The following is a 21,744-nucleotide window of genomic DNA, read 5'->3' as shown; positions in this document are numbered from 1 at the left end:
CCCTGTGCCCGTCCCCTTCCCCCCTGCTCGCCTTCGCGTGCACTCTCTCTTTCTCTCTAGAATAAAATAAGTTAAAATCTATGCCGTGAGATGGATCAGGCCTGAACTCAGGGGGTGCTGGAAGGTGCCACTCTAAGAGAAGAGAGATTCCTGGCAGAGAGATGCCAGCCACGCTGTGTTTCCACTTCTAACGATTTCCATCTCTATTCCTTCCATCTCAGAGATGGCCAGGCTGGAGTAGCCCAGGCTGCGTGGAGGGACCAGGCTGGTCCTAGGACTCAATTATCTGTCCTTAAGTGACTGACATTGGATGAGGAGTCATGGGTTTATATTTAGAGCAAGGATCCCAATATGATTTTCCTGTCCTTTGCACATTGTTCCCTCTGGAAGGTAAACGAAATTTAATTCCTCTGGGTCCCCATTACTTCTGGCATCCTGACTAGATCTAAGAAAACTGAGAAACAAGATCAAGGAAGAAAGGAGGACACCCAGCCCCCGTCCCAAGTCCCCACTTACTGTGGAGTGAACTGAGCAGATGGGATGGATTTGGCTACTGGCAAAGCATTTTGTGGAATTTCGGAGTCAAGAGCCAGGGAAGCCGTGTGGCTGAATCCTGAGGAATCTCACCAAATTCCTGCCATCTTAGTAATCTTAACAGGACAAGAAAGGAAATTGCATCCGAGAATCCATACTACTAGCTGGTCCTAGATCTTTGAGCTGTGTTCTTCCTGACAAAACTGTACATTACTTTTGACCAGAAAATGAGAACTCTAGAATTTATCAAGTTTCTCTATTTGCTCTGTCTTGCTGGAAGCTCAGAGTCCTATGCAAAGCTCACGGTTAATGAGTGTATCACCCCAAATATCCAATGCTATCTTTTCCTGTCTGAGATCTCCTTTTCCTTCTATTTTAACCAGACACCTAAGTGATGAATCACGAGACACTCTGAGTGCCTTTTGGATAGAGATGAAGAGGATAGCAGCTGCTTAACTACAGCTGAATTAGGGAGTAAATGCAGTCTAGTGACTCAAAATGGTGATTTAAAAAACCCAAACAGTCTTATATTTAACTTTGGGTTCGTACCTACAGATGTGTCTGGTGTTCTTGGAACACACTTAAAGCAAAATAGCAACGCTGCCCTGTTTGACTTGGAAGGAGTTCGAAGTGTCTGCTTACACCATCATTCTCTCTTGCAAATTGAGTTTTAACTCTCAGGCAAATTCAAGGTTGATTCTCTCTTAAGCCTTTCTAAGCTCCAGGGGGTCAGGCAGTTGGGTTTCAAAAGGCAAACAGAGCTGGTGGAATTGTCCACAAAGACTGTTGACTGCAAAACGCGAGGTCAACGAATAAACTACTATCCAAGGCTTCAAAAGCTAACTGCGGCTTTACCCTTACCAAGCAAACCTAGGTTACTTATAAGCCCTAGCTTACCTCATCCTTCTTTATTACTACTGCGTCTCCGTGTTCCTCCGGGTCTGGGATGTCTAAAGTCATTTTGGAAGTTCACTCAAATTCTTGGTGGTGTGGAAAGTAACTTATATTGAGAAGCAAAGTCTCTGAATTCTCTAATCCCAGAGCTCTTGCTTCTCAAGTGTGACGCTAAGACTCATGTCGGCCGTTTCAGGACTCTGTCATGCTGAGAAGTGTGCAGTAGGAGGAGGGCTGGAGAGTTTCCCTGGGGCATGAGGCCAAAAGAAGGCTCTTTGTGGGCTGGAGGCATCTTGGTCCCCCTGTTGCTCCTCACCACACACACACACACACACACACACACACACACGCACACACACTCTCTCTCTCTCTCTCATACACACTCATGCTTTTACAAACGCTCACACACATACACACTCTCTCTCTCACAGACACACACACACACACACACACACACACACACACTCACACTTTCACATGGGATTCCTCTGACTGCTTTCCATCATTTAACCCCTTGCATGGCAGGGTTATGGGAGGTGGTCTGTTCCCTGTCCCGCCTTGTTTCTCCCCATTGAGCAGGCTCAGCCCTGGCTGAGCACTACGTGACCCTATGAACTAGGTGTCTCTAAGATAGAGGACCAGACCAAACAACTTGGGTAGCCTCTGGAGCATTGCCCTTAAGGGGTGTTGTTTTTCAGCACTTCACTAAGGACTGCTCCTTTCCCATTGGAAACCTTGAATTTTCTAGGGCCATGACTCTCACTCCTTGGCTTGGGTATTAGAGCTGGCAGTTAGCCCAAGGCAATTGACAGCTGGCAGCCGGAATAACAGCTACCCTTACTCTTCATCTTTGTTACTTTACACGGAAACCAACTACGAATCAGCAACTCTAACACTGCTCTAAAAACTGCTCTTTGAGCAACTCTGTCTGGGGCTGCTATGTACAGTTATGTGGGTTATGCACTGCCCAAACTTAGAGACTGCCTCAAATATCATAGATGTTGTAAATTTGCATACTTAATTCTAAAATTTCTGGCAGTTAGCATTAAAGTAGCTTGTTCTAAAAAATGAATGTATTATGACACATGTTCTGAAAAATGAGAGTAAAGGGCAATGGAGACTCCTTTTACCAATTCATACAAAGTTGCCAGGCTCTTTATAGATCTATTCTGTGGGCAGGGGCGGGGCACCAGGGCTAGAAACCAGGACTTGAACTCTCTGATCGGGGTGTTGAGGAAGCTATGACTCTTTGCAATTGTTGATTTATGGCTTATTACACTTATTACATCATCCCACTCCACCTTTTTAATGAAAGGTCTTGAAGACCTTTTCCTGCCTTCTGCACAATGGGTCCTCACCTGGGGACAGAATGTTTCTTGCCATGAGCCTCAAAGGTGGCTGGGCCCCTTTTCTCTCTTGAAGAGCAACAGCTATTAGAAGCTGCGCCCAGTGGCTTCCACAGCTTTGCTTCACACGAGGTGACGTGGCGTGGGAGGCCAGAGGAAACACTTGAGCAAAATTGCTGTGGGAGCAAAGCAAACCTTAAAAAGGGCACTCTCCCAGGCCTCAGAGCATCACTGTGTACAGTGGAGAGAGATGAGAACTCAGACCCAAGAGAGCTAGCTTTTTTTCAAACCCTCTCTTGCGAAGGCCTGCAAGCCAAACACTAAGTCCCAAAGAAAACAGCGTTCACAGGAAGCTGTGAATGATGCGTGGGATGACAAAAAGATGGTTAAACCACAGAAGAGAGGGGACATGAAGAGGAAGCCAAGCCAGAATGGGGTCTAAGATCAGAGACCATTTGTGTGGGGGTGGGAGTGGGGAGGGAGGGACAGGGGAGAGAGGGAGAGAGAATGAGAGGGAAAGAGAAGGGGAGGGGAAAAGTTGGATAAAGAGAGGAAGAAAAGAGCCCAGGAAATGAAAATTTCATGGACCCACCTCTTAACTGTGGAAGGTTTCTCAGGGAGCCCCATTTTATTTATAGCTGAGGACACTGAGGTATTGCCAAGTCTTCCTCTCTCAGCCTAGAGTGAGAAATCTCCAGATCTGTGAAAATGGCACCAATGTGAGAAGCAGACATGAGGGGCTCATTCTAATCAATGTTTTAACACATGTCTCACAAGCAGGGTGGGGAGGGGGATGAGTAAATGTCACTCCCTGATCAGATTCTCCAATTCTTAAAATAATTCCTAGACAACAAAAAGAACATTAGACCCAGAGTTAGAACACCTGACTCAGTGGCAAAGTCCCCGTGTGCCCTCGCAGATCATTTCACCCCGTGGAGCCCCACTATCCCTTTCTGTGAAACAGAAGCAGAAGTACTTGCCTGAGACATCTCATGGGGGAGGGGGGTGTCAATGAAGAATTATATGAAAACAGTCTATTTGGGTTATACATAAATAAGGCTTAATGATATTAATTCCTGGGTTCCTAAATGTCTGCATAAAAGAAGCATAGAAAATGGCCTAGTTATTGAGTGTGACCCCGAGGGGTCTCCTTGACCTCCCTAGAACTCAGTTTTTTTCAGCAGTGAAATCGTGAGGTAAGACTGGATGATCTTATAGGTCCCTCTGAAAGCCATCCCTCTGTGACACAGGGATGGGAATTAGATGGGGAATAGGCTGGACCAACTTTAGTTCCCACTGCAATGAAACACAGTCATTGTGACGTTGAGGGCAGAATCCAAGATGGCAGAGTTTGTAGGATTTGCGTGTTTGCTTGTCCTAGTCCTGGTCCTGGATTTATACACATCTTCCTTTCTTCTGAGATAATAGCCAGGAGTGGGCAGTAATCTGTGTCACAGTACTGGGCAAAACTAATCCTTCCTGGTTTCACTTGAGCTCTGATTGTTCTTCATTAAAAAGGAATTGCTGGACTATTAACAATTGACATCATGTTGCTTGAAACCTCCTTCATCTAGTGGAATATGATAATTCCTCTACCTTCTCATCCAGAAAGGTCTTTTCTTAGTTGTTATCAACCCCGACTTCAAAGGAGACAGTGAACATTTACTATAGGCAGGAGAGCAAGAATAGAGGTCATAAGGCTTGGTTCTGGCTTCAGCCCTAGCTGGCTGGCCATCATCAAAAACAATCATTTGTTGAGTCCCACCGTGTGATAGGCCTCCACAAACCCCAAGGGGTATGCCTGAGGTGGTCCAAGGTGGGCTAGCGACCAGGTTTGCTTTTCCTTAGTGGAATATTCAGATTAAGGAAAATGGTTGACAGGACATATTTAGGAACTGTATGAGGAGAGCAAGGAAGTGGGGAGCAAATGATAGTAAGGGGGGGGGAGAACAGAGAAATGGTCAAAAAGAAATTTTTTAATGTTGGGCTAAAGGGTATGCAATGCAATTCTCTCTGACTTCACATTGCTGAGGCCTTGGTTAGCACATTAGAGACCCCTCACCCAGAAAACCAATGCTGCTTCTGGATGGAAGTTTAGCAATCACAGAGTCTAAAGCCTTCTGTTTAGGGGTAAGTACCTATGAGCAAAACATAAAGACTTTTTCTCAGATTATATTATAATCCTGACTACAATTCCTGACTTTTCAGCAAAGGGAGTGATAACCGTGGTAAGATGTTACCCTATCCAGGAGTATTTGCAACCTAAGAACAGCTGTTCTCCAGGTCCCTGTTATTTTACTTAGAAAACAAGGCAGATGGACTGGAGGACCTCTAACTTCCCTTCCAATGTTTCCTCCCTATGCTTTTGAAAAGGTTCAAACTCAAACATATGAAAAAAAAGAAACATGTTGCTCTCTCATGGGGGCGCCTCAGGGGCTTGTTCAATGGTGGATAGATGTTGTGTGAGTGGCGGAAGCTGTAGGCTCTTTCTCCCAGTTCCACCGTGCTCCCCAGGCCCCCAGGGCGAAGTTACCTGTCATCAGCGATTCTGCTGAGGAGGGGCTCCAGCCAGCCTGGGTGGCACTCGCAGTGGGAATCCATGAAGACCAGCACATCCCCAGTGGCCCTGGTGGCCCCCAGCATCCGGGCCCTGATGGCCCCCAGCCTCCTGTTGCTCCTGAGCAACTTCACCCCCTCCAGCCTGGCCACGTATTCGCTGAGAGAAGACTTGAGTTGTCCTGGAATCGACAGCGTTGTGGTCAGTGGGTCACAGGTGCCGCAACCATCACTAGGATCATTGTCAGCAGTTCTCTCTTGGGAGCTGTGGTGAGCACCAGGGTCCTGAGCCTCAGATACATTACACTGAGGTTGTGGCTAAGATGTAAGTTGCTTCGTTAGTTTGGGGTGGGTCGGTATTCTCTCCAGTAAAAACCAGGAGAGATGGGGTCCTAAAACCAGGAGAGGGGAGAAATGGCTAACCTTCTCTAAATGCAGCAGGGAGGTTATGCAGACACTGTTGGTGCCTGACTCAGATGCCCTAGGGTCCCTTTTTAGGTTTGGTTTGGTTGGCACGTAGCCAGCAGCTGTGGGTTTGCTGCTAACTAGTCTGCACCCTTCTCTGGAGACATGCCCTTGGATATAAAACTGCCTGTCCTGCGAGTGCCAGAGAGTCGTGCAGAATGCCGCCCCTGGCCCAGGTGCCCAGGGTCAATGACCAACCAGCGCAGGGCTACCAAAGCCCACGCCCTGGCCTCAAGGCAGGACAGATTCTGAGATACAGTTTGCACTGCAGAGCTCTCCATGGGATCAGGCTGTGGCTGGACTTCATCTGAAACCTCATCTTGGCTCGGCCCCTTTCTCTGCCTCTCCTGCTTCCCCTACTCTCCTACAGGCTTCCCGTGAGAGTACACCCCCTAAAAATCACAAGCACATGAATCCCATCTCAGGCTCTGCTTCTAAGAAATCTGACCTCAGACAGTGGTCAAGGAGGTCAAAGACAGAGGTCCATTAAATGTGGCCACTGGTAGATCATTGGTGGTGCTGGCCAAAGTGGTTTCATTGTCGTGGTAGGGGTGGAAGGGCAACGCAGTGGGTGGAAGAGAAAGTGGGACATGAAAAACCGAGATCAAGAGTCTAGACGTTCTCTTAGGAACAATAATTCTATAGGGGATAAAGGAAGAGAGAGGCTTATTAGGTTTTGTGTTTAAGATAAGAAGAGCTCTGTGTGTTTGTGTTTGTGTGTGTGTGTGTGTGTGTGTGTGTGCGCGCACACATGCATACATCAAGATGAACAGCCAGTAGAGACAGAAGGAATAATGCATTCCTGGAGAAGTAGTGTCCTTCCTGAAGTCTTGGAATTGGGGCACCCCCTAGTCCACTGAACTAAGATCTCAAGGGCAGGGATTATACCTCATGCATTTCCACTGCTCTGATCCCTAGCGCAGGGCTGGCCCATGGTAGGCACTCAGTACACGTGTTGAACAGAGCTGTGCCAAGAGCAAGAATTTCCCTGGTTCTCCAGCCCAGAGGCAGTCTTGATGGGAATACACATAGGTCTCCAGGGAGCTAGGGAAGGCTCAGGCAGCCTTACCTGAAGGCCCCCCCACACTCCCTGGAGAGCTGCCTTCTAGTAGCACGTGGCTCCTCAGGGAGACTCTTCTGCAGAGGAAACTGTCCTGAGCAGTGGACATAAGGATTCCCAGTCATTGGATGTTGAATTTGTTGGTGGTAAAATATTATGCCGATTTATTACTTTATAATTATTTTTCTGCTAAGCTTGTTAGTCCCAAGTCCATTGCCTAGAGAAGGACCTCTTTTAGCAAAGCTATTAAAATTTCTGTGTGAGAACCAGCCCCTCAGTGACTCCACTGTACTGAGAACTACTAGTCGTCCTGTCCAACATCCACTCTCCCCTCGTCCTTACTAGCAGAACTTGACTTAACCCAGGACAGCTAAAAGCACTAACCTACCAAGACTCCACTGCTGTTAGTAATAGCCTTTTTCAAATTAAAAAAAAAATTTATCTATTTGAGAGAGAGAGAAAGCAAGAGACAGAGAATGAGCAGGGGGAGGGCAGAGGGAGAAGTAGACTCCCTACTGAGCAAGGAGCCTGATGTGGGACTTGATCCCAGGACCCTGGTCTCATGACCTGGGCTGAAGACACCCCAGTAATAGCCTTTTAATCTAACTCTGGTGGAAATATACTAGGTGAGAAGATTCTGGAAAATCTATTGTTTTACTGATTTTTTTCTTTTCTTTTCTCTTCTCTTCTCTTCTCTTCTCTTCTCTTCTTTTCTTTTCTTTTCTTTTCTTTTAAAGATTTTATTTGTTTATTTGACAGAGAGAGAGACAGCCAGCGAGAGAGGAAACACAGGCAGGGTGAGTGGGAGAGGAAGAAGCAGGCTACCAGCGGAGAAGCCCGATGTGGGCCTCGATCCCAGGACTCCGGGATCACTCCCTGAGCGGAAGGCAGACGCCCAACGACTGAGCCACCCAGGCACCCCTACTGATTTTTTTCTAAGGGACCAACTTGGCTGATCTCTGCCTGTCTGCATTTCACCCTTTCTTGCTTGGAACGTGATGTGATGTCCAGAGGTAGAGCAGCCTCGTTGGATTATGAGGCCAAAAGCCATACTCCAAGTAGGGCTAAGTGGAAAGCAGAAGATGTTGAGGACAGGGGGGCCTGGGTGGCTCAGTCAGTTAAGCCTCTTCTCAGGTCATGATCTCAGGGTCCTGGGATCGAGCCCCATTTCAGGATCCCTGCTCAGTAGGGAGTCTGCTTCTCCCTCTCCCTCTACCCCTCCTCCCTGCACTCGTCTTCTCTGTCTCTCTCTCTCAAATAAATAAATAAAATCTTAAAAAAAAAAGGGGGGGGTGAGGGTATTTAAAAAAAAAAAGAAGAAGAAGATGCTGAGGATATTGGAGGACCTCACTGCCCTGGGGCCCAGCTCCTCTGCTTCTACACACACAAGGAGAAGGGAAGGCTACCAAGGGACACTGACATAACACAGTTCATCAGCTAGTCGGGGAGGAACCACAGATGTGCTCTTGGGAGGACTCTGGCACAGCCAAGAGTTCAGAGTCTACTGGTACTTCCACCAGCCAACCCAGCCCAGCCCAGGAACTGCTCACCGTCCTGCCTAATACACAGCCATCTGTACCTCAGTAACCCCACACACTTCTGGGGACTCTGGCTAGTCCGATTCACTGCCATGCCTGGGCTGGGCAAGTTCCCAACATGAGGACCTTCAGAAAAACTCACAGAGGCATGTGGCTCCTCGAGCCTGTCTTCTGTCATTCCCCTTAGAAGGGTGTTTTTCGGACCTCAGCAAGTGTTCAGTTTCCCTTGGAGCAGTCTGTTCTCCCCACAGGGCCAGAGGGGACCTCCACAGGCCATTTGGTTGAGCCAGAAATAAAGCCTGAGGCCCCAGCCAAAGAAGAGCAGTGGTTCTCAAAGTGTCGTCCAAGGACCAGCATCATCCCTATCACCTGAGACCTTATTAGAAATGCAAATTCGTGGGCCCAGTACCAGATCCAGAAACTCTGGAGGAGATCCTAGCAATCAGTGTTTTAACAAGCCTGCCAGACGATTCTGATGTACATTCAAGCTTGAGAACCACTGACCTAGAACCTTCTTCTGTCTCCCTCATTCTTTTAGCAACTCAGCCATGCAAGGGGCTGGTCCCTAGTAGTGAGTTTCCTGTCAGTGGAAACATTTGAGCAGATGCTGCAAGTCTGGGCTCTGGGCCTGACTCTGCTGCCCTTGGCCTGACTCAGCCCTGGTCATTTCTCTTCCCTAGGCCTCAGCTCCCTCATCTGGAAAATGAGTGGTTCAGGCTAAACAAGAATGATTTAATGACTAATACATGTCAAGGGCTTCATCTAGTGTCTAGGAGGCAGTGAGCGCTTAGGAATGACCACCCTGCTGTGATTCTTGAGTGTCTTGGGAAGAAGCTTATTAGACTGTGTGAAAGTTGGGACTGGGAGAGATCCCTCCGGGATCAGACAGGAGTGACACTCTTGAGATCCTTGCTGGGACCTCCTTGCCTCGTTTGGCTGCTTTGCCTTCTATGTCTTCTCCCCCTCCACCCCCCCCTTCCTTACAGGTGCCCCTGGGGCTCTTCGCTAATGAGTTACCTGCACCTGAATCCTTCTCTGGAGGTATGCTTCTGGGAACCTTGCCTCTACACGCTCCAAACCCCTAGTGTTTGCATCGGAACCCCCAGGGTCTAGGCCCACCCGAGGAGCCGGAAGGAGCCTATAGCCACCTTGCTGGCTGAGGTCGTCCACCAGGATGATCTCCTTCAGGGAGGCCCTGGGCACTGTGTCGAGGATGCTGTGCACAGTCCTCAGGAGGGTGGACCAGGCCTCGTCGTGGAAACAGAGGATGACGCTGGCTGTGGGCAGGCTGTTCCCGGGGTGCTGCTGCAGACACCTGCAGGGAGGAGAACCAGGGAGCTATGGGAAGAGAAGACCAAAAGGAGCATTGGACATCCTCTACCACACTCCCGAGGCCCTGGGTGAGGCTGCTTTAACCTGATGGCTCCCCCTCCCCCCCACCAATGCAGTAGCTCTCTGGGTTTGCTTGAAATTTCCACGTAAAGAGAACCCATCACACCCTCACAGTAATGCTGTCTACTGTCTCCCAATCCTCAAACCCCAGGAGCAGTGTTTAATCCGTGCCTCTCTTGTAGCAGTTGAGAGGTATTGCCACTATTCCCAGCAAACACTGTTCTAACCTGTAAAATGGGAATGAATGACATTACCAACCTCACAGAGCTGGTGTAAGGCTTAAACAGGTACATAGTGAGTGTCCTATGAACACACATTGTCATTCATGTAAGGGCAGAAACACTGTTTTCTTTACTTTTGTATCCGTATCATCTAGCACAGCACCTGGCACATAATACATGTTAAGTATTATTATTGTTCTTGAAGAAGGGCAAGGATTGCACGTTTGTGAGTGCCAACAATACGCCAGATACCGTGCTAGGTCCTCTGCACATATTGCTGCTTGTTTACACTGCAATAAGTCTTTGGTTTGGGCTCTTACCTCCATTTTGTGGATAAGGAAACTGAGGCTCAGAGAGCAGGCAAGACTTATTAAAGCTCACAGTACTGGTGAGCGGCAGAGCTTCAGAGCTACCCTGCCCTTTCCCCTCTGCTGGTTTGTGGCTGGATGGGTGGGAGTGGGAGGTACCACCTCTGCCAGGAGCCTGCCTGGTTCCCTCCCTCCTTGGCAGATGAATAGAATGCTCCCTATTTGCTTTGCATTGCACCTGCTGAGCGTTCTGAGGGAGACCACAGTGGAATGGATTATAATAACAACAGGATGCCCCGGAGCAGTGTGTGGCTCAACAATTGTTCACAAAGGGTGCTTTTTTCTAGGAAACTTCCAACACCTAAAGGCAATTGTGATGGTAGAAGTGCCTGCAGACAGACCAGGAGACTCAGGCTGGTCCAGCCCGGCCGAGGGAAAGGCCACGCTGCTCCTCAGCTGAGCCTCCCTGTGCCTGGTACAGTCCTGACCAAGGCTGACACCCTCGATGTACAGGACACCTGCCTGTGACTCTGGGCAAAAATCCTGCACCAGGGGGTGGAGGGGTGATACAAGGTAAGTGCTTTAAGGTAACAGTGAAACAGAAATCCTAGATTTAAAAAAAAAATCCCAAACATATGAACGTCTCATAAACTAGCTGTCAATTATTTTATTAGTTTATATATTAATGTACTACTTCTTTCCATAAAGGATTTGAAGTCATTCACAAAGAATATGCACAATAAAATAATGATAATATAAAAGTAAGGAGGAAAAGTCAGGAGAAGGGAAATATAAGTAAGAATGGAAAGTCAAGGGGCGCCTGGGTGGCTCAATTGAGCGTCCGACTCCTGATTTCTGCCCAGGTCACGAGATGGAGCCCCACATCGGGCTCTGTGCTCAGCGGGGAGTCTGCTTGAGATTCTCTCCCTCTCCCTCTGCCCCTTCCTCATGCAAGAGTGCTCTCTTTCTCTCTCTCTCTCTCTCTCAAATGAATAAATAAATCTTAAAAAAAAAAAAGAATAGAGAGCCAACATCTAGAGAAAAAACATAAATATATAGGCCATAAGGGCCTTGGAGTTTCCAGAAAAAATTTTAAGTTTGAGCTTCCTAGTAGCCAAAGAAAAATGGGATTTATTCTGCATCAGAATTGTCACCATGAGAGAAGCTATTGACTAGAATTTTTAGGGAAAGTGATGTTCTTTCTAGTACTTTTTTTTTTAACAATTTATAACTTTTATTTTGAAATAGTTTAAGACTTGCAAGAAGTTGCAAACATAGTACAAAGAGTTCCTGTGTTATCTTCACGCAGCTTTGCCCAGCGATGATACATTACAGAACCATCCACCTTGAGCAGAGTCAGGAATTTGGCACAGTTCAAATACTGTTAGCTCAAATACAGACTTTATTCGCACTTCATCAGTTTTCACATCTCGCACTAGTTTTTTAAGAGCAGTTCCTATGAACTTTAGAAAGAAGTCCCTAAATGGGTGACTGTCCTTAGAAACATCCTTACAACAAATGAAATCATGAATTTTATGTGTACTTTTATAGGCTGCTGTCAGGGCTGTTCACATAACATATTCGAAGTGGAACCCCCTCCTGTAAGGTTTTCGGGAGATAACAGAGGCCCCAGGGTGTGTGCTGGCTCTGCTGAGGTATTTCACCCCTACACCTCCTCCCCGCACTCTCCCTCCTCTCTCCCGTAGCCCTGATGGAGCTTTGCTCCTCCACCCCACCCGACTTGGAGAATCTCCAGTCTGCACTCAGAATTGCTCTAGACCTGCTGACAAACCAATTCAAAATTTCCTTCATGTCCTCTCTATTTCCTTTGACATTGGGATAGTAGGAAAATCCAGGGATCTAGGATTGGGGCCTCCGGTGGCTGTGAGAAGAAATCATGCCTCAGTGAATTCAGTGCATACAAAGCAAACTGAAAACATGACTAGGGCAATGGCTTGGGGGCTGGCTGTTTTCCAACTCAGATAGGAGAGATGCTTGGGGTCACGGAGGCCTGCATATGGCATTCTCATGGCTACAGTTTTATAGGGACTGAAGTCTGTCACCTGAGGGCAGAACACAGCCATGCCTTCTGGAGGGACGAGTCTTTTCTTTTCCCCAATCCATAGAATAGGAGAACCGGAAAGAGCGCAAGTGTGTAGTGTGTGAGTGTGTGCGTGTGTGTGCGTGTGTGACCTTGAAGAAGGGTGGTTAAAGAGTTTAGACTTCAGAATCATATTTAGATTTGACTCTTCACCCTGCTGCTTCCTAACCCTTGGGTAATATACTCAATATTTACAAGTCTTAGTTTCCTCGTCTGAATACTGGATAATATTTACCCCTTGGGCCTGTTGTGAGAATCGAAGAATAATTAGAGGCATTCCATAGACAGTGGCTCTTTTATAGCTATCCTGGAAAAAATGTAATTAGCATGTGTATTGTATGCATGCTTTTCTTTGTAAAACATACCGATCTTTAAACAACCGCCCTACCGCATAGTGTGAGAGGCTGCCTGAATGCTTTTGCAAGTTGCGTCTTCCTCATCCGCACAATGGCAATGCCAGCATCGCCCGTTTCAAAGCCTTTGTAAAAACAAGTGTTTAACACAGTGCCTGGGAATAAATCCACCAATAAAAGGGATTTCACTGAAATTCTAGCTTTTTAGGACCACAGTCCTCAAACATCCCTCAAAGTCGGAAGACAGGAGAGCTTTCTGCTCTGCTAAATAGCTGGTGACTCCAGGGCGACTGACTTCCTTCTTTGGCTTTGGGGAACTTTCTAGAGCAGCAGTCTAGCCTGTTGATTCAGGCCACTTACTAGCTGTGCAAAGGACCCTGAGCAAGTTGCTTAGCTTCTTGGTGCCCTGGTTTCCTCGGGATGGTAATAACAGCACCCACTTCGCAGAGCTGCTGTGATGAGTGGCCTTCATAAAGCACCAGGGACAGTGGCTGCCACAGAGGAAGTGTTGGGTAAGAATTTGCTCCCATTGTTAGAAGATGGACCATTACTAACAAGCTGATCACTGAACCTCGTCCAGCCTTGAAATTCTGTGTTCTTGACTCCTCAGGGCCCTCTTCAGGTAGGAGAGGGGAAAGCAAGAGGAGAAGCCAGGGGCGCAGGGATTTCAAAGTGAGTTTTGTTAAGATTCCTCTCCCTCCGGCTGTCTTGCTCCAGCATTTTCTAGGTTTTGTGGATAGAGCTGTGCGCTTGCTTCACAGTGAGAGAAGATGGGGAAGAGATGAACGGGGACAAGGAGCACGACTGGGATAAACTTGGTTAGGCTGCTAGGACTTTAAAAGGCCAAGTGGGTCTCTGCGAGCTGTTGCAAGGCCAAGGGAGATGCCCTCCACCCCGAGCTGTGGAGATGGGTGTCCTGGCAACAGCTCAGACTCGACTGTCACCTGCTGTACAGAAGGAAGTTCACACGGCCTCCAAGACATGAACAGACAGCTCTGGGGCAATCGCAAGACTGCTGGGAGCCTAAAATCACCGTGGAAATAATCTGGAGTTTCAGGAGGAGGACAAGCGCGGGCTCTGAGTGAATGCTGTGGTTTGCCAGAAGGCCCGGCACTCTCCGCCAGGCTCTGGAGCGCCGCGCTAAATATTAGAAGCAGATGTTTGGCAAGGCCTTGCGTCTTGGGGCATATTCGACGCTTTTCCGAGGAGCCAGGGATGGATTATTTTGTTTCTGGTGAATGGAGTAACCAGGCGGAGGGGCCTGTGGATGGTGTAGGCTGTGTGGCCTCCACACACCAGCGGCAGCAAGTGGGACCCGCTACGTGCGTGTGCTTATGGGGAGTCCGTGGTCATCATTCCGGGATGGGCGGCATCCACCTGTGGGTAGCACTGTCTTGTGGGGATGGGCAGATGGGGTGCGCCCTCTCCACGCCCAGGGGCCCAGGTGGTAGCACAGAGTGGAGGAGTGTGTGACACGCAATACCCTGAGGGCAGGCGAACACGACTCCACTCACCCGCTCAAAAACTCTCAGTTCAGGGCATCTTGGGAAGAGTCTGTATGTCACGTGCACAGAGCTCAAGCTTTGGCATTGAGTTCCAACCTTGAATCTGTCCTTATGTGGTTTGGGCAAGTGACATAGGCTCTCTGATAACTATCCTTCCTTTCAACAGTTTCCAGATCCACAGACCCAGTTATGTCTATAATAATCAATTCTTATTTTTTGCAATCCTTTTGATTCCAGTAAGTCTTTTTTGAACATGTAATATGCTTAACCTCAGTTTTCTCATCTGTAAAATGGTTTTGGAAGGATCAAATGAGTTAATACATAGGAAGTACTTATCCCAGTGCCTTACTCATAGTAAGTGTTCAATAAATATTTGTTTTTATTATTTCTTGCAAGCCTCCCATGTGCCAGGATACCCTTCTAGGCCTCAGTTTGTTTGTCTATAAAATGAGGATAACAAGTACAGTTACTTTAGAGGGCTATGTAAAGATTATATACAGGTGCCTGGGTGGCTCAGACAATTGAGCGTCTGACTCTTGGTTTCGGCTCAGGTCATGATCTCATAGGTCGGGGATCAAGCCCTGCGTTGTGCTCAGCGGAGAGTCTGCTTGAAATTCTCTCCTTCCGCCTCTCTCCCCGCTCACTCTCTCCCACTCTCTCTGTCTCTCTAAAATAAATAAATAAATCTTAAAAAAAAAAAAAAAGACCATATAAGCAAAGAGATGCCTTGTGGGCCTTGTCCCCAGCAAGCATTCAATGACTGGAAACCGTTGCTATCTCTCGGGTTCGTGCTGTGTGTTGGCTCCTTTCTGCGTTGCTTTGCATCATCAGAGAAGACTGGTCAGGTGTCCTCAAAATGACGATGCCTCAAATGTGTAGGATTTTCCCACGTGCTCTGTCATTTCATCCTTATTCCCGTCACGGGGACTGTTGCACCGCCCAACTCCAGGGAGTGCCGTGCTCACAGAACGCCACATGATGGTGCCCCTCAGCGTTGTGCAGCGTGACAGTGCGGGCTACCACAGAGGATGGCAGGCAGAGAAAGGCATAGGAGTGACTGGGACGCACAGAGATCCCCTACTGGCCCCAGACTCTGCAGAACACGGCCTGGCAGTGAGATGTTCTCAGGCACCCAGGCAGCCTTTGTGCACAAAGACCTCCCATCCCCTGTTCACTCAAGTGGCTTGGCGGCTTCCATTTTGTTTTATTAAAATATAGGAGGAATTCTCCTCAGGGGAGTAAGGCTTGTGATAGCAAGCCTCCACTCACCCCTTAACTGATATGAATGGGTAAGGTTTGGGAGATCCTGAGGGAACAGGAAGAAATGGTCCAGACTGTGGGGCCCTGATCCCCTGTGTTTGGGAACCCTGGTCCCCTGATGTCACCGTGGGGACACGAGGTCCCCAAGGAGAGAGCGGGCACAAGGAGGGAGGTGGAGCATGGGGAGAGGAAGGCAGGCGGTACTACAAACTTACCATCTGCTTCACAATGTACTTGCTCTTCCTGCCCACCTCCCACCCATTTCACAGAGCTCTGGAGGCTGGGGAGCGAGGGGTGTAGGTAGGCCAGAACTAGGGAGAGAGCTTAAGCAGTGATTCAGAGAAGCTGCTGGAAGCCTCTAAAAAGCAAGCGAACAAACAAAGCAAACTCTAAAATCCAACCAACAAAGTTTGCTTTAAAGGGGCCTTAAAGTTCACGTAGGCCGGCTCCTCCTCGCAAGGGCTCCTTGGTTCGGTACAGAGCGAGCACACACTCCAATGTCTGCAGAGACCATCAGACAGCCAGGGGACAGTGACCTGGCCCCTGGGGGCTGCCGTGAGCTAGAGACCACATGGCCCCCCCAGGAGCAGCCAGTGTTACCAGCAGGAAATTCAGCTCAGGATTCCCAGATTGTTCTGATTTTCAGAAAAAGCCATAAACCTGAATTGTTTATGGGAAATCTCTCCATTTCTAAATATCAGTCACTCCTCTAATATTCAAAAAAACAAAACAAAACAAACCTGTGGTCAGGGGCTCCTGGCTGGCCCAGTGGGTAGACCATATCACTCTTGATCTCAGGGTTGTGGGTCCAAGTCCCGTGTTGGGTATAGAGATTACTTAAAAATAAAATCTTAAAAAAAAACATACACAACTGCGGCCAAACAGCATATCTGTGACAGGATACAACCCATGGGCTGTCATTTTGTGACATCTGAGTTACCCCTAACTCCGGGGTCTCCTGCTCCTTCATCCCAGGCAACACTTTGCCTCCCGTGCTTCTTTTCCCACTAAGACCTTCCTGCTTGGAGCCCGATTACAGGATTATAGCCTGGGCCAGGATACTGGTCTGGAGGGAGGAGTGTGAGACCAGGTGTCAGAGGGCATGGGCCACGTGCGCTAGAAGAAGACCGATGCCGTGCTCAGACCTCTGAATACCCTGTGAGCAAAGGGCAATAAGGGACCTTGAGCAGGTCTGTCACTTCCCTGGGTCCTCATTTCCACATGAAGGAGGGATTCACTCACTCACTTACTATAAAGGTCTAGACCTTTCCAGCTCTGCTGTCTGCAATCTGTCCTCAGCTAGGGGATTGGGGAATTAGGGTGGGCCATGAGATATTGTAGTGTCTTATTAATATCCACTGTAGTCACCACTTAATGAGGGTTCCTACACACCGGGTGCTGGGCTAAGTACATGCGTTATCATATCTGGTCCTCCCAACTGCCCTTTGGAGTAGGTGTTTTCACGTGTGCAGAGATGGTCCCATAATTCTGTCCACTCTTATATGCATGCTCCTTTGCAACGTGACTTTGCCACTTTTATCGAGAGGTGCAACCTATTTCTCCACCCCCTGAATCTGGCTGGTCTTGTGACTTTTTCTGACCAATAGAATGTACTGGAAGTGATATTCTGGGACTCCCAAGATAAGGTTCCAAGGGGCCTTGCAGCTTCCTCTTGCTGCCATAAAATGCAATGTAAGGAAGCCTATCTACTCTAACAGAGGGTGAGAGGCCACTTGGAGAAAAGCTGAGGTGCCCCAGCAGAGGACCAGCACAGCTGCCAGATACATGAGTGAGGCCATCTTGGATCACTCAATCCCAGTTGGCCTCCAGATGATAGCAACTACAGGAGGGACTCCAGGTGAGGGTGGCAGAAGAAATGCCCAGCTGAGTCCAGTCCTAATTATAGAATTGTGGGTAAATGGTTATTGTTTTAAACCACTAATATTTTGAAATAATAATTTTATTGAGATATAATGCATATATCATAAAACCCACCCGTAGAAAAGTGTACAATTCAGTGGTTTCTAGTATATTCACAAGCTTGTGCATCCATTACTGATATCTAATTTCAGAATATTTTCATCACCCCCAAAAGAAACCCATTACCCACTAGCGGTTACTCCCCAGCCTCTGGCAACCCCCCTAGCCCCAAGCAAACACTAATATCCTTGCTGTCTCTATGGACTACTCTGGACACTTTATACGCTTTAATGGAATCACACAATATGTGGCCTTTTGTGACTGGCTTCTTCCGCTTAGCAGAATGTTCTCAAGGGTCATCCATATTGTAGCGTTCATCAGTACTTCACTCCTTTTACTGGCAAATAATATTCCATTGTTTGAATATATCACATTTTGGTTATTCGATCATCAATTGATGGACAGTTAAGTGTTTCCATGTTGGGCCGTTTTGAGTAATGCTGCTATGAACATTCACGTACTGGTTTTTATGAACTTCTGAAACAAGTTTTTAGGAACAAACGAAATAGGTTTTCAATTCTCCTGGGTGTACAGCTAGGCCTGGCGTTGCTGAGTTATGTGGTAACTGTTTAGCGTCTTAAGGAGCTGCCCAGCTGTTTTCCAAAGCAGCTGTCCTGTGTTACAATCCCACCAGCAGTGTGTGCGGGTTTCAACTTCTTCACATCCTTGTCAGCACTTGTGATTGCCCACCTTTTTTATTTTAGCCATTCCAATGGGTGGTGAAATGGTATTTCATTGTGGTTTTGATTTGTGTTTTTCCCTACTGACTAATGGCTTGAACATCTTTTCATATGTTTTTTGGCCATTTTTATGTCTTCCTTGGAGCAATGTCTACTCAAATCTTTGCCTATTTTTAAATTGGGTGTCTTTTTGTTGGGTTGGGTTGGAAGGGTTCTTTATGTATTATGATACAAATCCCTTATTAGATTTGCAAATATTTTCTCCCATTCTTTGGTTGTCTTTCACTTTCTTGAAGCACAAAAGTTTTTATTTTCATGAGGCTCAATTTATCTGTTTTTTAAGGCACTAAATTTTGAGGTGCTGTGTATGCAGCACTAGATAATGGATACACATTCCCATTTTAGAGATGAGGAAACTAGAACCCAGAGAGCTTAAGTGACTTGCTTTAAGTTACACAGCAGATAGCTGATTGGTCAGTCTGACTCTAAACCTAATGCTCTTACCCAGTATAGATACTGCCATCTCGGACTAAAGTGTTAGCAGAATATTCTGGATTCAGGGTCATGAGGCTTGGGTCCTGGTATCCAAATCAAAGTGACAATGATAGAGGGTTATTTGAAGATTGTGCAATCCCTTGATTCCTTCACCTGCTCAGGACTGTCTACACTGATTCGTTAAGGTCCTCAGAAAGCTCTGTCTTGGCTGCCTTAGAAATTTGCTTCTGTGGAATCATGCTTGGTGTCATGCTCTCAACCTTCATTACAGAGGGAACCCGCTGAGCATGTGTGTCCTCTATCACTGACTATCACCTCTACACAGCTTTGGAGGGAAATTCCCATCGGATATAAATGCTAGGAAAAGACACTTTTCTTCCTCTGAGGACTTGTATGTTTTCTCCTTATGACCAATAAGGACCATGATATCTATAGTGTTTCCTTTTTCAGTTTGGCTGCCGGGAAGCTCAGAGTAAGGAACTAGGATATTTAGTCATCGAGAGGGTTCTAAGGATTGTCTACCTTCATTCTAATTTTCTCTTTGATCTTGACTTTCCCTCTTTCCATCATTTAACAGATATTTCCTGACAACCTGATGTCCGTGAGGACTAAAGATGAAGTAAATAGATAAGATCCTTGAAGCGGAATCTGCGGTGGCCCGCGCATGTCCCCTTCAGCTATATCCTACAGTACACCACAGCCTGCCTTGCAACTGCCTGAGGGCTTTCTCTGCCTGCTGGAGATGCTCTCCCCCAGCTGACCTGAAGAGCTGGAAAACGAACCTCCCACCCTCCCCTGAGAGCAGCCCTCAGCCAGTGACTAAAAGTTGCTCATGTCTTAATACCCAGTAACCCTGACCCTAAGGAGGTCAAACACAGGGAGAGGTGTGTTCCATAGCGCCTCCCAGGTTCCCCAGCAGGCTGAGCCCTAGCTGCCCACTGAGGTAACTGCCTTGAAAACACAAATTCATTGGCCTTCTATTTTCTGCTCCACATTCCCAGTCCCTTACCCGGGCTCCCTGGCATTGTCTGCAAAATAAATCCTCGTCTCAGTGTCTGCTTTGGAGGAACCCAAACTAAGATAGTCTCTGATGTCGTGGAGTTTATATCCTATGAAGCTGATAACCAAATAATTATTGAACAGCCACAGCAAGTGCTCCAAGGAGACACTCGGGGAGCAGGGCAGTGATATGAAAGGCAGGACCTGAAGGGCGGGCAGGATGCAGTTGAAGGAAGGGGGTGGGTGGGTGGGGAACAGTGTTTCCGGTAGACGTCACAGCCTCGCTGAGTCCTGGAGGTGAAAAGGAGCTTGGGCATACCAGGAATGGAAGGGAAGGTATTCCAAATTTATTTCCCCTTATCTTGATTAACATTATGTTCATAGCAATTTTCTATTTTATGACATATTTTTAAATCCTCTGAAGGAATAAGATAGGTAGGTAAACAAACAAGTGAGCAAAAGGGGCCTGGGCAGGAGAGGGCCCTGAAAGGGGCCCTGGGCAAGTCCCTTCCCCTCTCCACATTTCAGATTCTTTCTGTCAGGTGGGGGTGCCCATCCTTCCTGCTCTATCTGTGCCACGACTTTGCTAGGGGGATCAGTGAGGCAGTGCCTAGAAACTGCTTTCGCACTTTGCAAAGCGGTCCCAAATGGGACAGGCAGTTGTGAAGAGGACCCATGAAGAAAAGCATGTCCATCTTCTCTCCTAATGGGGTTACTTTGTCCGTCCACCGTGTAGCTGGTGGACATCTTACCCTCTCGGTTAGTATGCATTCACGAGCTCATCCTGACCTCATTTGTCCGTCTTTCTGAGCGGCAGCAGCAGGGAAGGAGAGACCAAGGGCTTTGGGATCCAATCAACTTGGCTTTGAATCCTGGCTCTATTTACATCCCCTAATTAGCCAACACAGGCAGGCTGACATGTTTCTATAGCCCAGGGATGCTGCTTGGATTAAAGGGCTCATCCCGGCCCAAGAGGGCTGCTGAATAAATGTTAGTTTCGTATCTTCACACTCCGAGATCAGAGGAGTGCGGGGTCTGTGTTTACACACAGATGCACACCCTCTCTGCATGCAGCTCCAGGATCCCCTATGAACTCAGAAAATGCATTTGACCAATGATTCTGAGAAGGATGAGTCACAGCTTTGCGCCAGATGGCCTGGCTGGGCCACAAACACCGCCCCCACCCTTTCCGTGCCTGGCCAGAGTAGAAGGGTTTCTGCTGGCTTTTCTGTTTTGGGGTTACTGACCTCCAGCTTCCACCACATCGGCAGAGGTCCGCCTCTCAGACGAGCGTCCTTATCGCTTCCTGGAGCCCACGGATGCAACAACCGGGGGGCTTATCTACATCCCTCAGTGCTCCCCAAGCTCCTTGGGTTTAGGGCTGGGTCTTGCGCACATTCTCACCTTTCATTGTTGCTAAATAAATATTTGTCCAATGAATGATGGCAGACACTGCTCTTGCTTGCAAGGAGTATATAGACTGGTGGGCTATATAATTGGGAGGGTAGCGCCATAGAGTCAGTGTCCCACATTCTGTGAAAATCCCAGTGCTCAGTCCATTTTGTCTGTAATTGGTGGGGCTCATCTTGGGAATACCAATTTCCAGTCCAGGCCCAGAGATAGGAGGCCTGGGACACAGCCTGGGAATGATGCTTTGAGGGATGGACAATGTTCCTACAAATGAGAGAGAAGTATGGGACCGGCAGGAGCCTAGACTTAAGGCTAATGCTGCCCGCCTATCATTCTAAGAGTTGGAGAGAAATCACACAAGGGCACACAGTCCCCTTCTCTTCATGGGGTCCTCAGAAACCTCCCAGCCTCCTTTTGAGGTGCTCCAGGCATCCTTGGCTTTGCTGTGATTCTGGCTCCCTGACCCTGGACTAAAGATGGGCACTGACAGGGAGTCACTGGTCTGCACACTGACCAGGGCCTATGAGGCATCCTGGGGCAGTAGTCCCCCTAACAGGCATAGTCTCCCCCAAATCGTGGCCAGGTGAACCTTCCAGCCATTCTATCTCAAGGAGTTTGATATTCAGACCTACAGAGAGGATCAGCAG

General features: G+C 47.8%; 1 protein-coding gene and 1 long non-coding RNA gene across 2 annotated transcripts in view; one reads left to right on the top strand and one right to left on the bottom strand.

The window, feature by feature from the left end:
* Positions 1-21,744, bottom strand: part of GALNT15 (polypeptide N-acetylgalactosaminyltransferase 15) — a 47,388-nt gene that overhangs the window by 17,174 nt on the left and 8,470 nt on the right. Inside the window, exons 2-3 of the mRNA XM_040636841.1 lie at positions 9,542-9,708; positions 5,308-5,512 (exon numbers count right to left, since the gene is read on the bottom strand). Of these exons, the coding sequence (XP_040492775.1) occupies positions 5,308-5,512; positions 9,542-9,708 (372 nt within the window). The remainder of the gene's footprint in view (positions 1-5,307; positions 5,513-9,541; positions 9,709-21,744) is intronic.
* LOC103679444 lies at positions 9,669-19,760 on the top strand. The gene is made up of 3 exons (XR_572942.2): positions 9,669-9,793; positions 10,662-10,887; positions 19,266-19,760. It is a non-coding gene; the product is annotated as an uncharacterized LOC103679444 (long non-coding RNA).

The sequence above is a fragment of the Ursus maritimus genome, unplaced genomic scaffold (genome assembly GCF_017311325.1).
Source record: "Ursus maritimus isolate PB19 unplaced genomic scaffold, ASM1731132v1 scaffold_20, whole genome shotgun sequence".
In the NCBI taxonomy this organism is placed as follows: domain Eukaryota; kingdom Metazoa; phylum Chordata; class Mammalia; order Carnivora; family Ursidae; genus Ursus; species Ursus maritimus.
The sequence above is the reverse complement of the archived record's forward strand: the minus strand, read 5'-3'. Positions and strand labels throughout refer to the sequence as shown.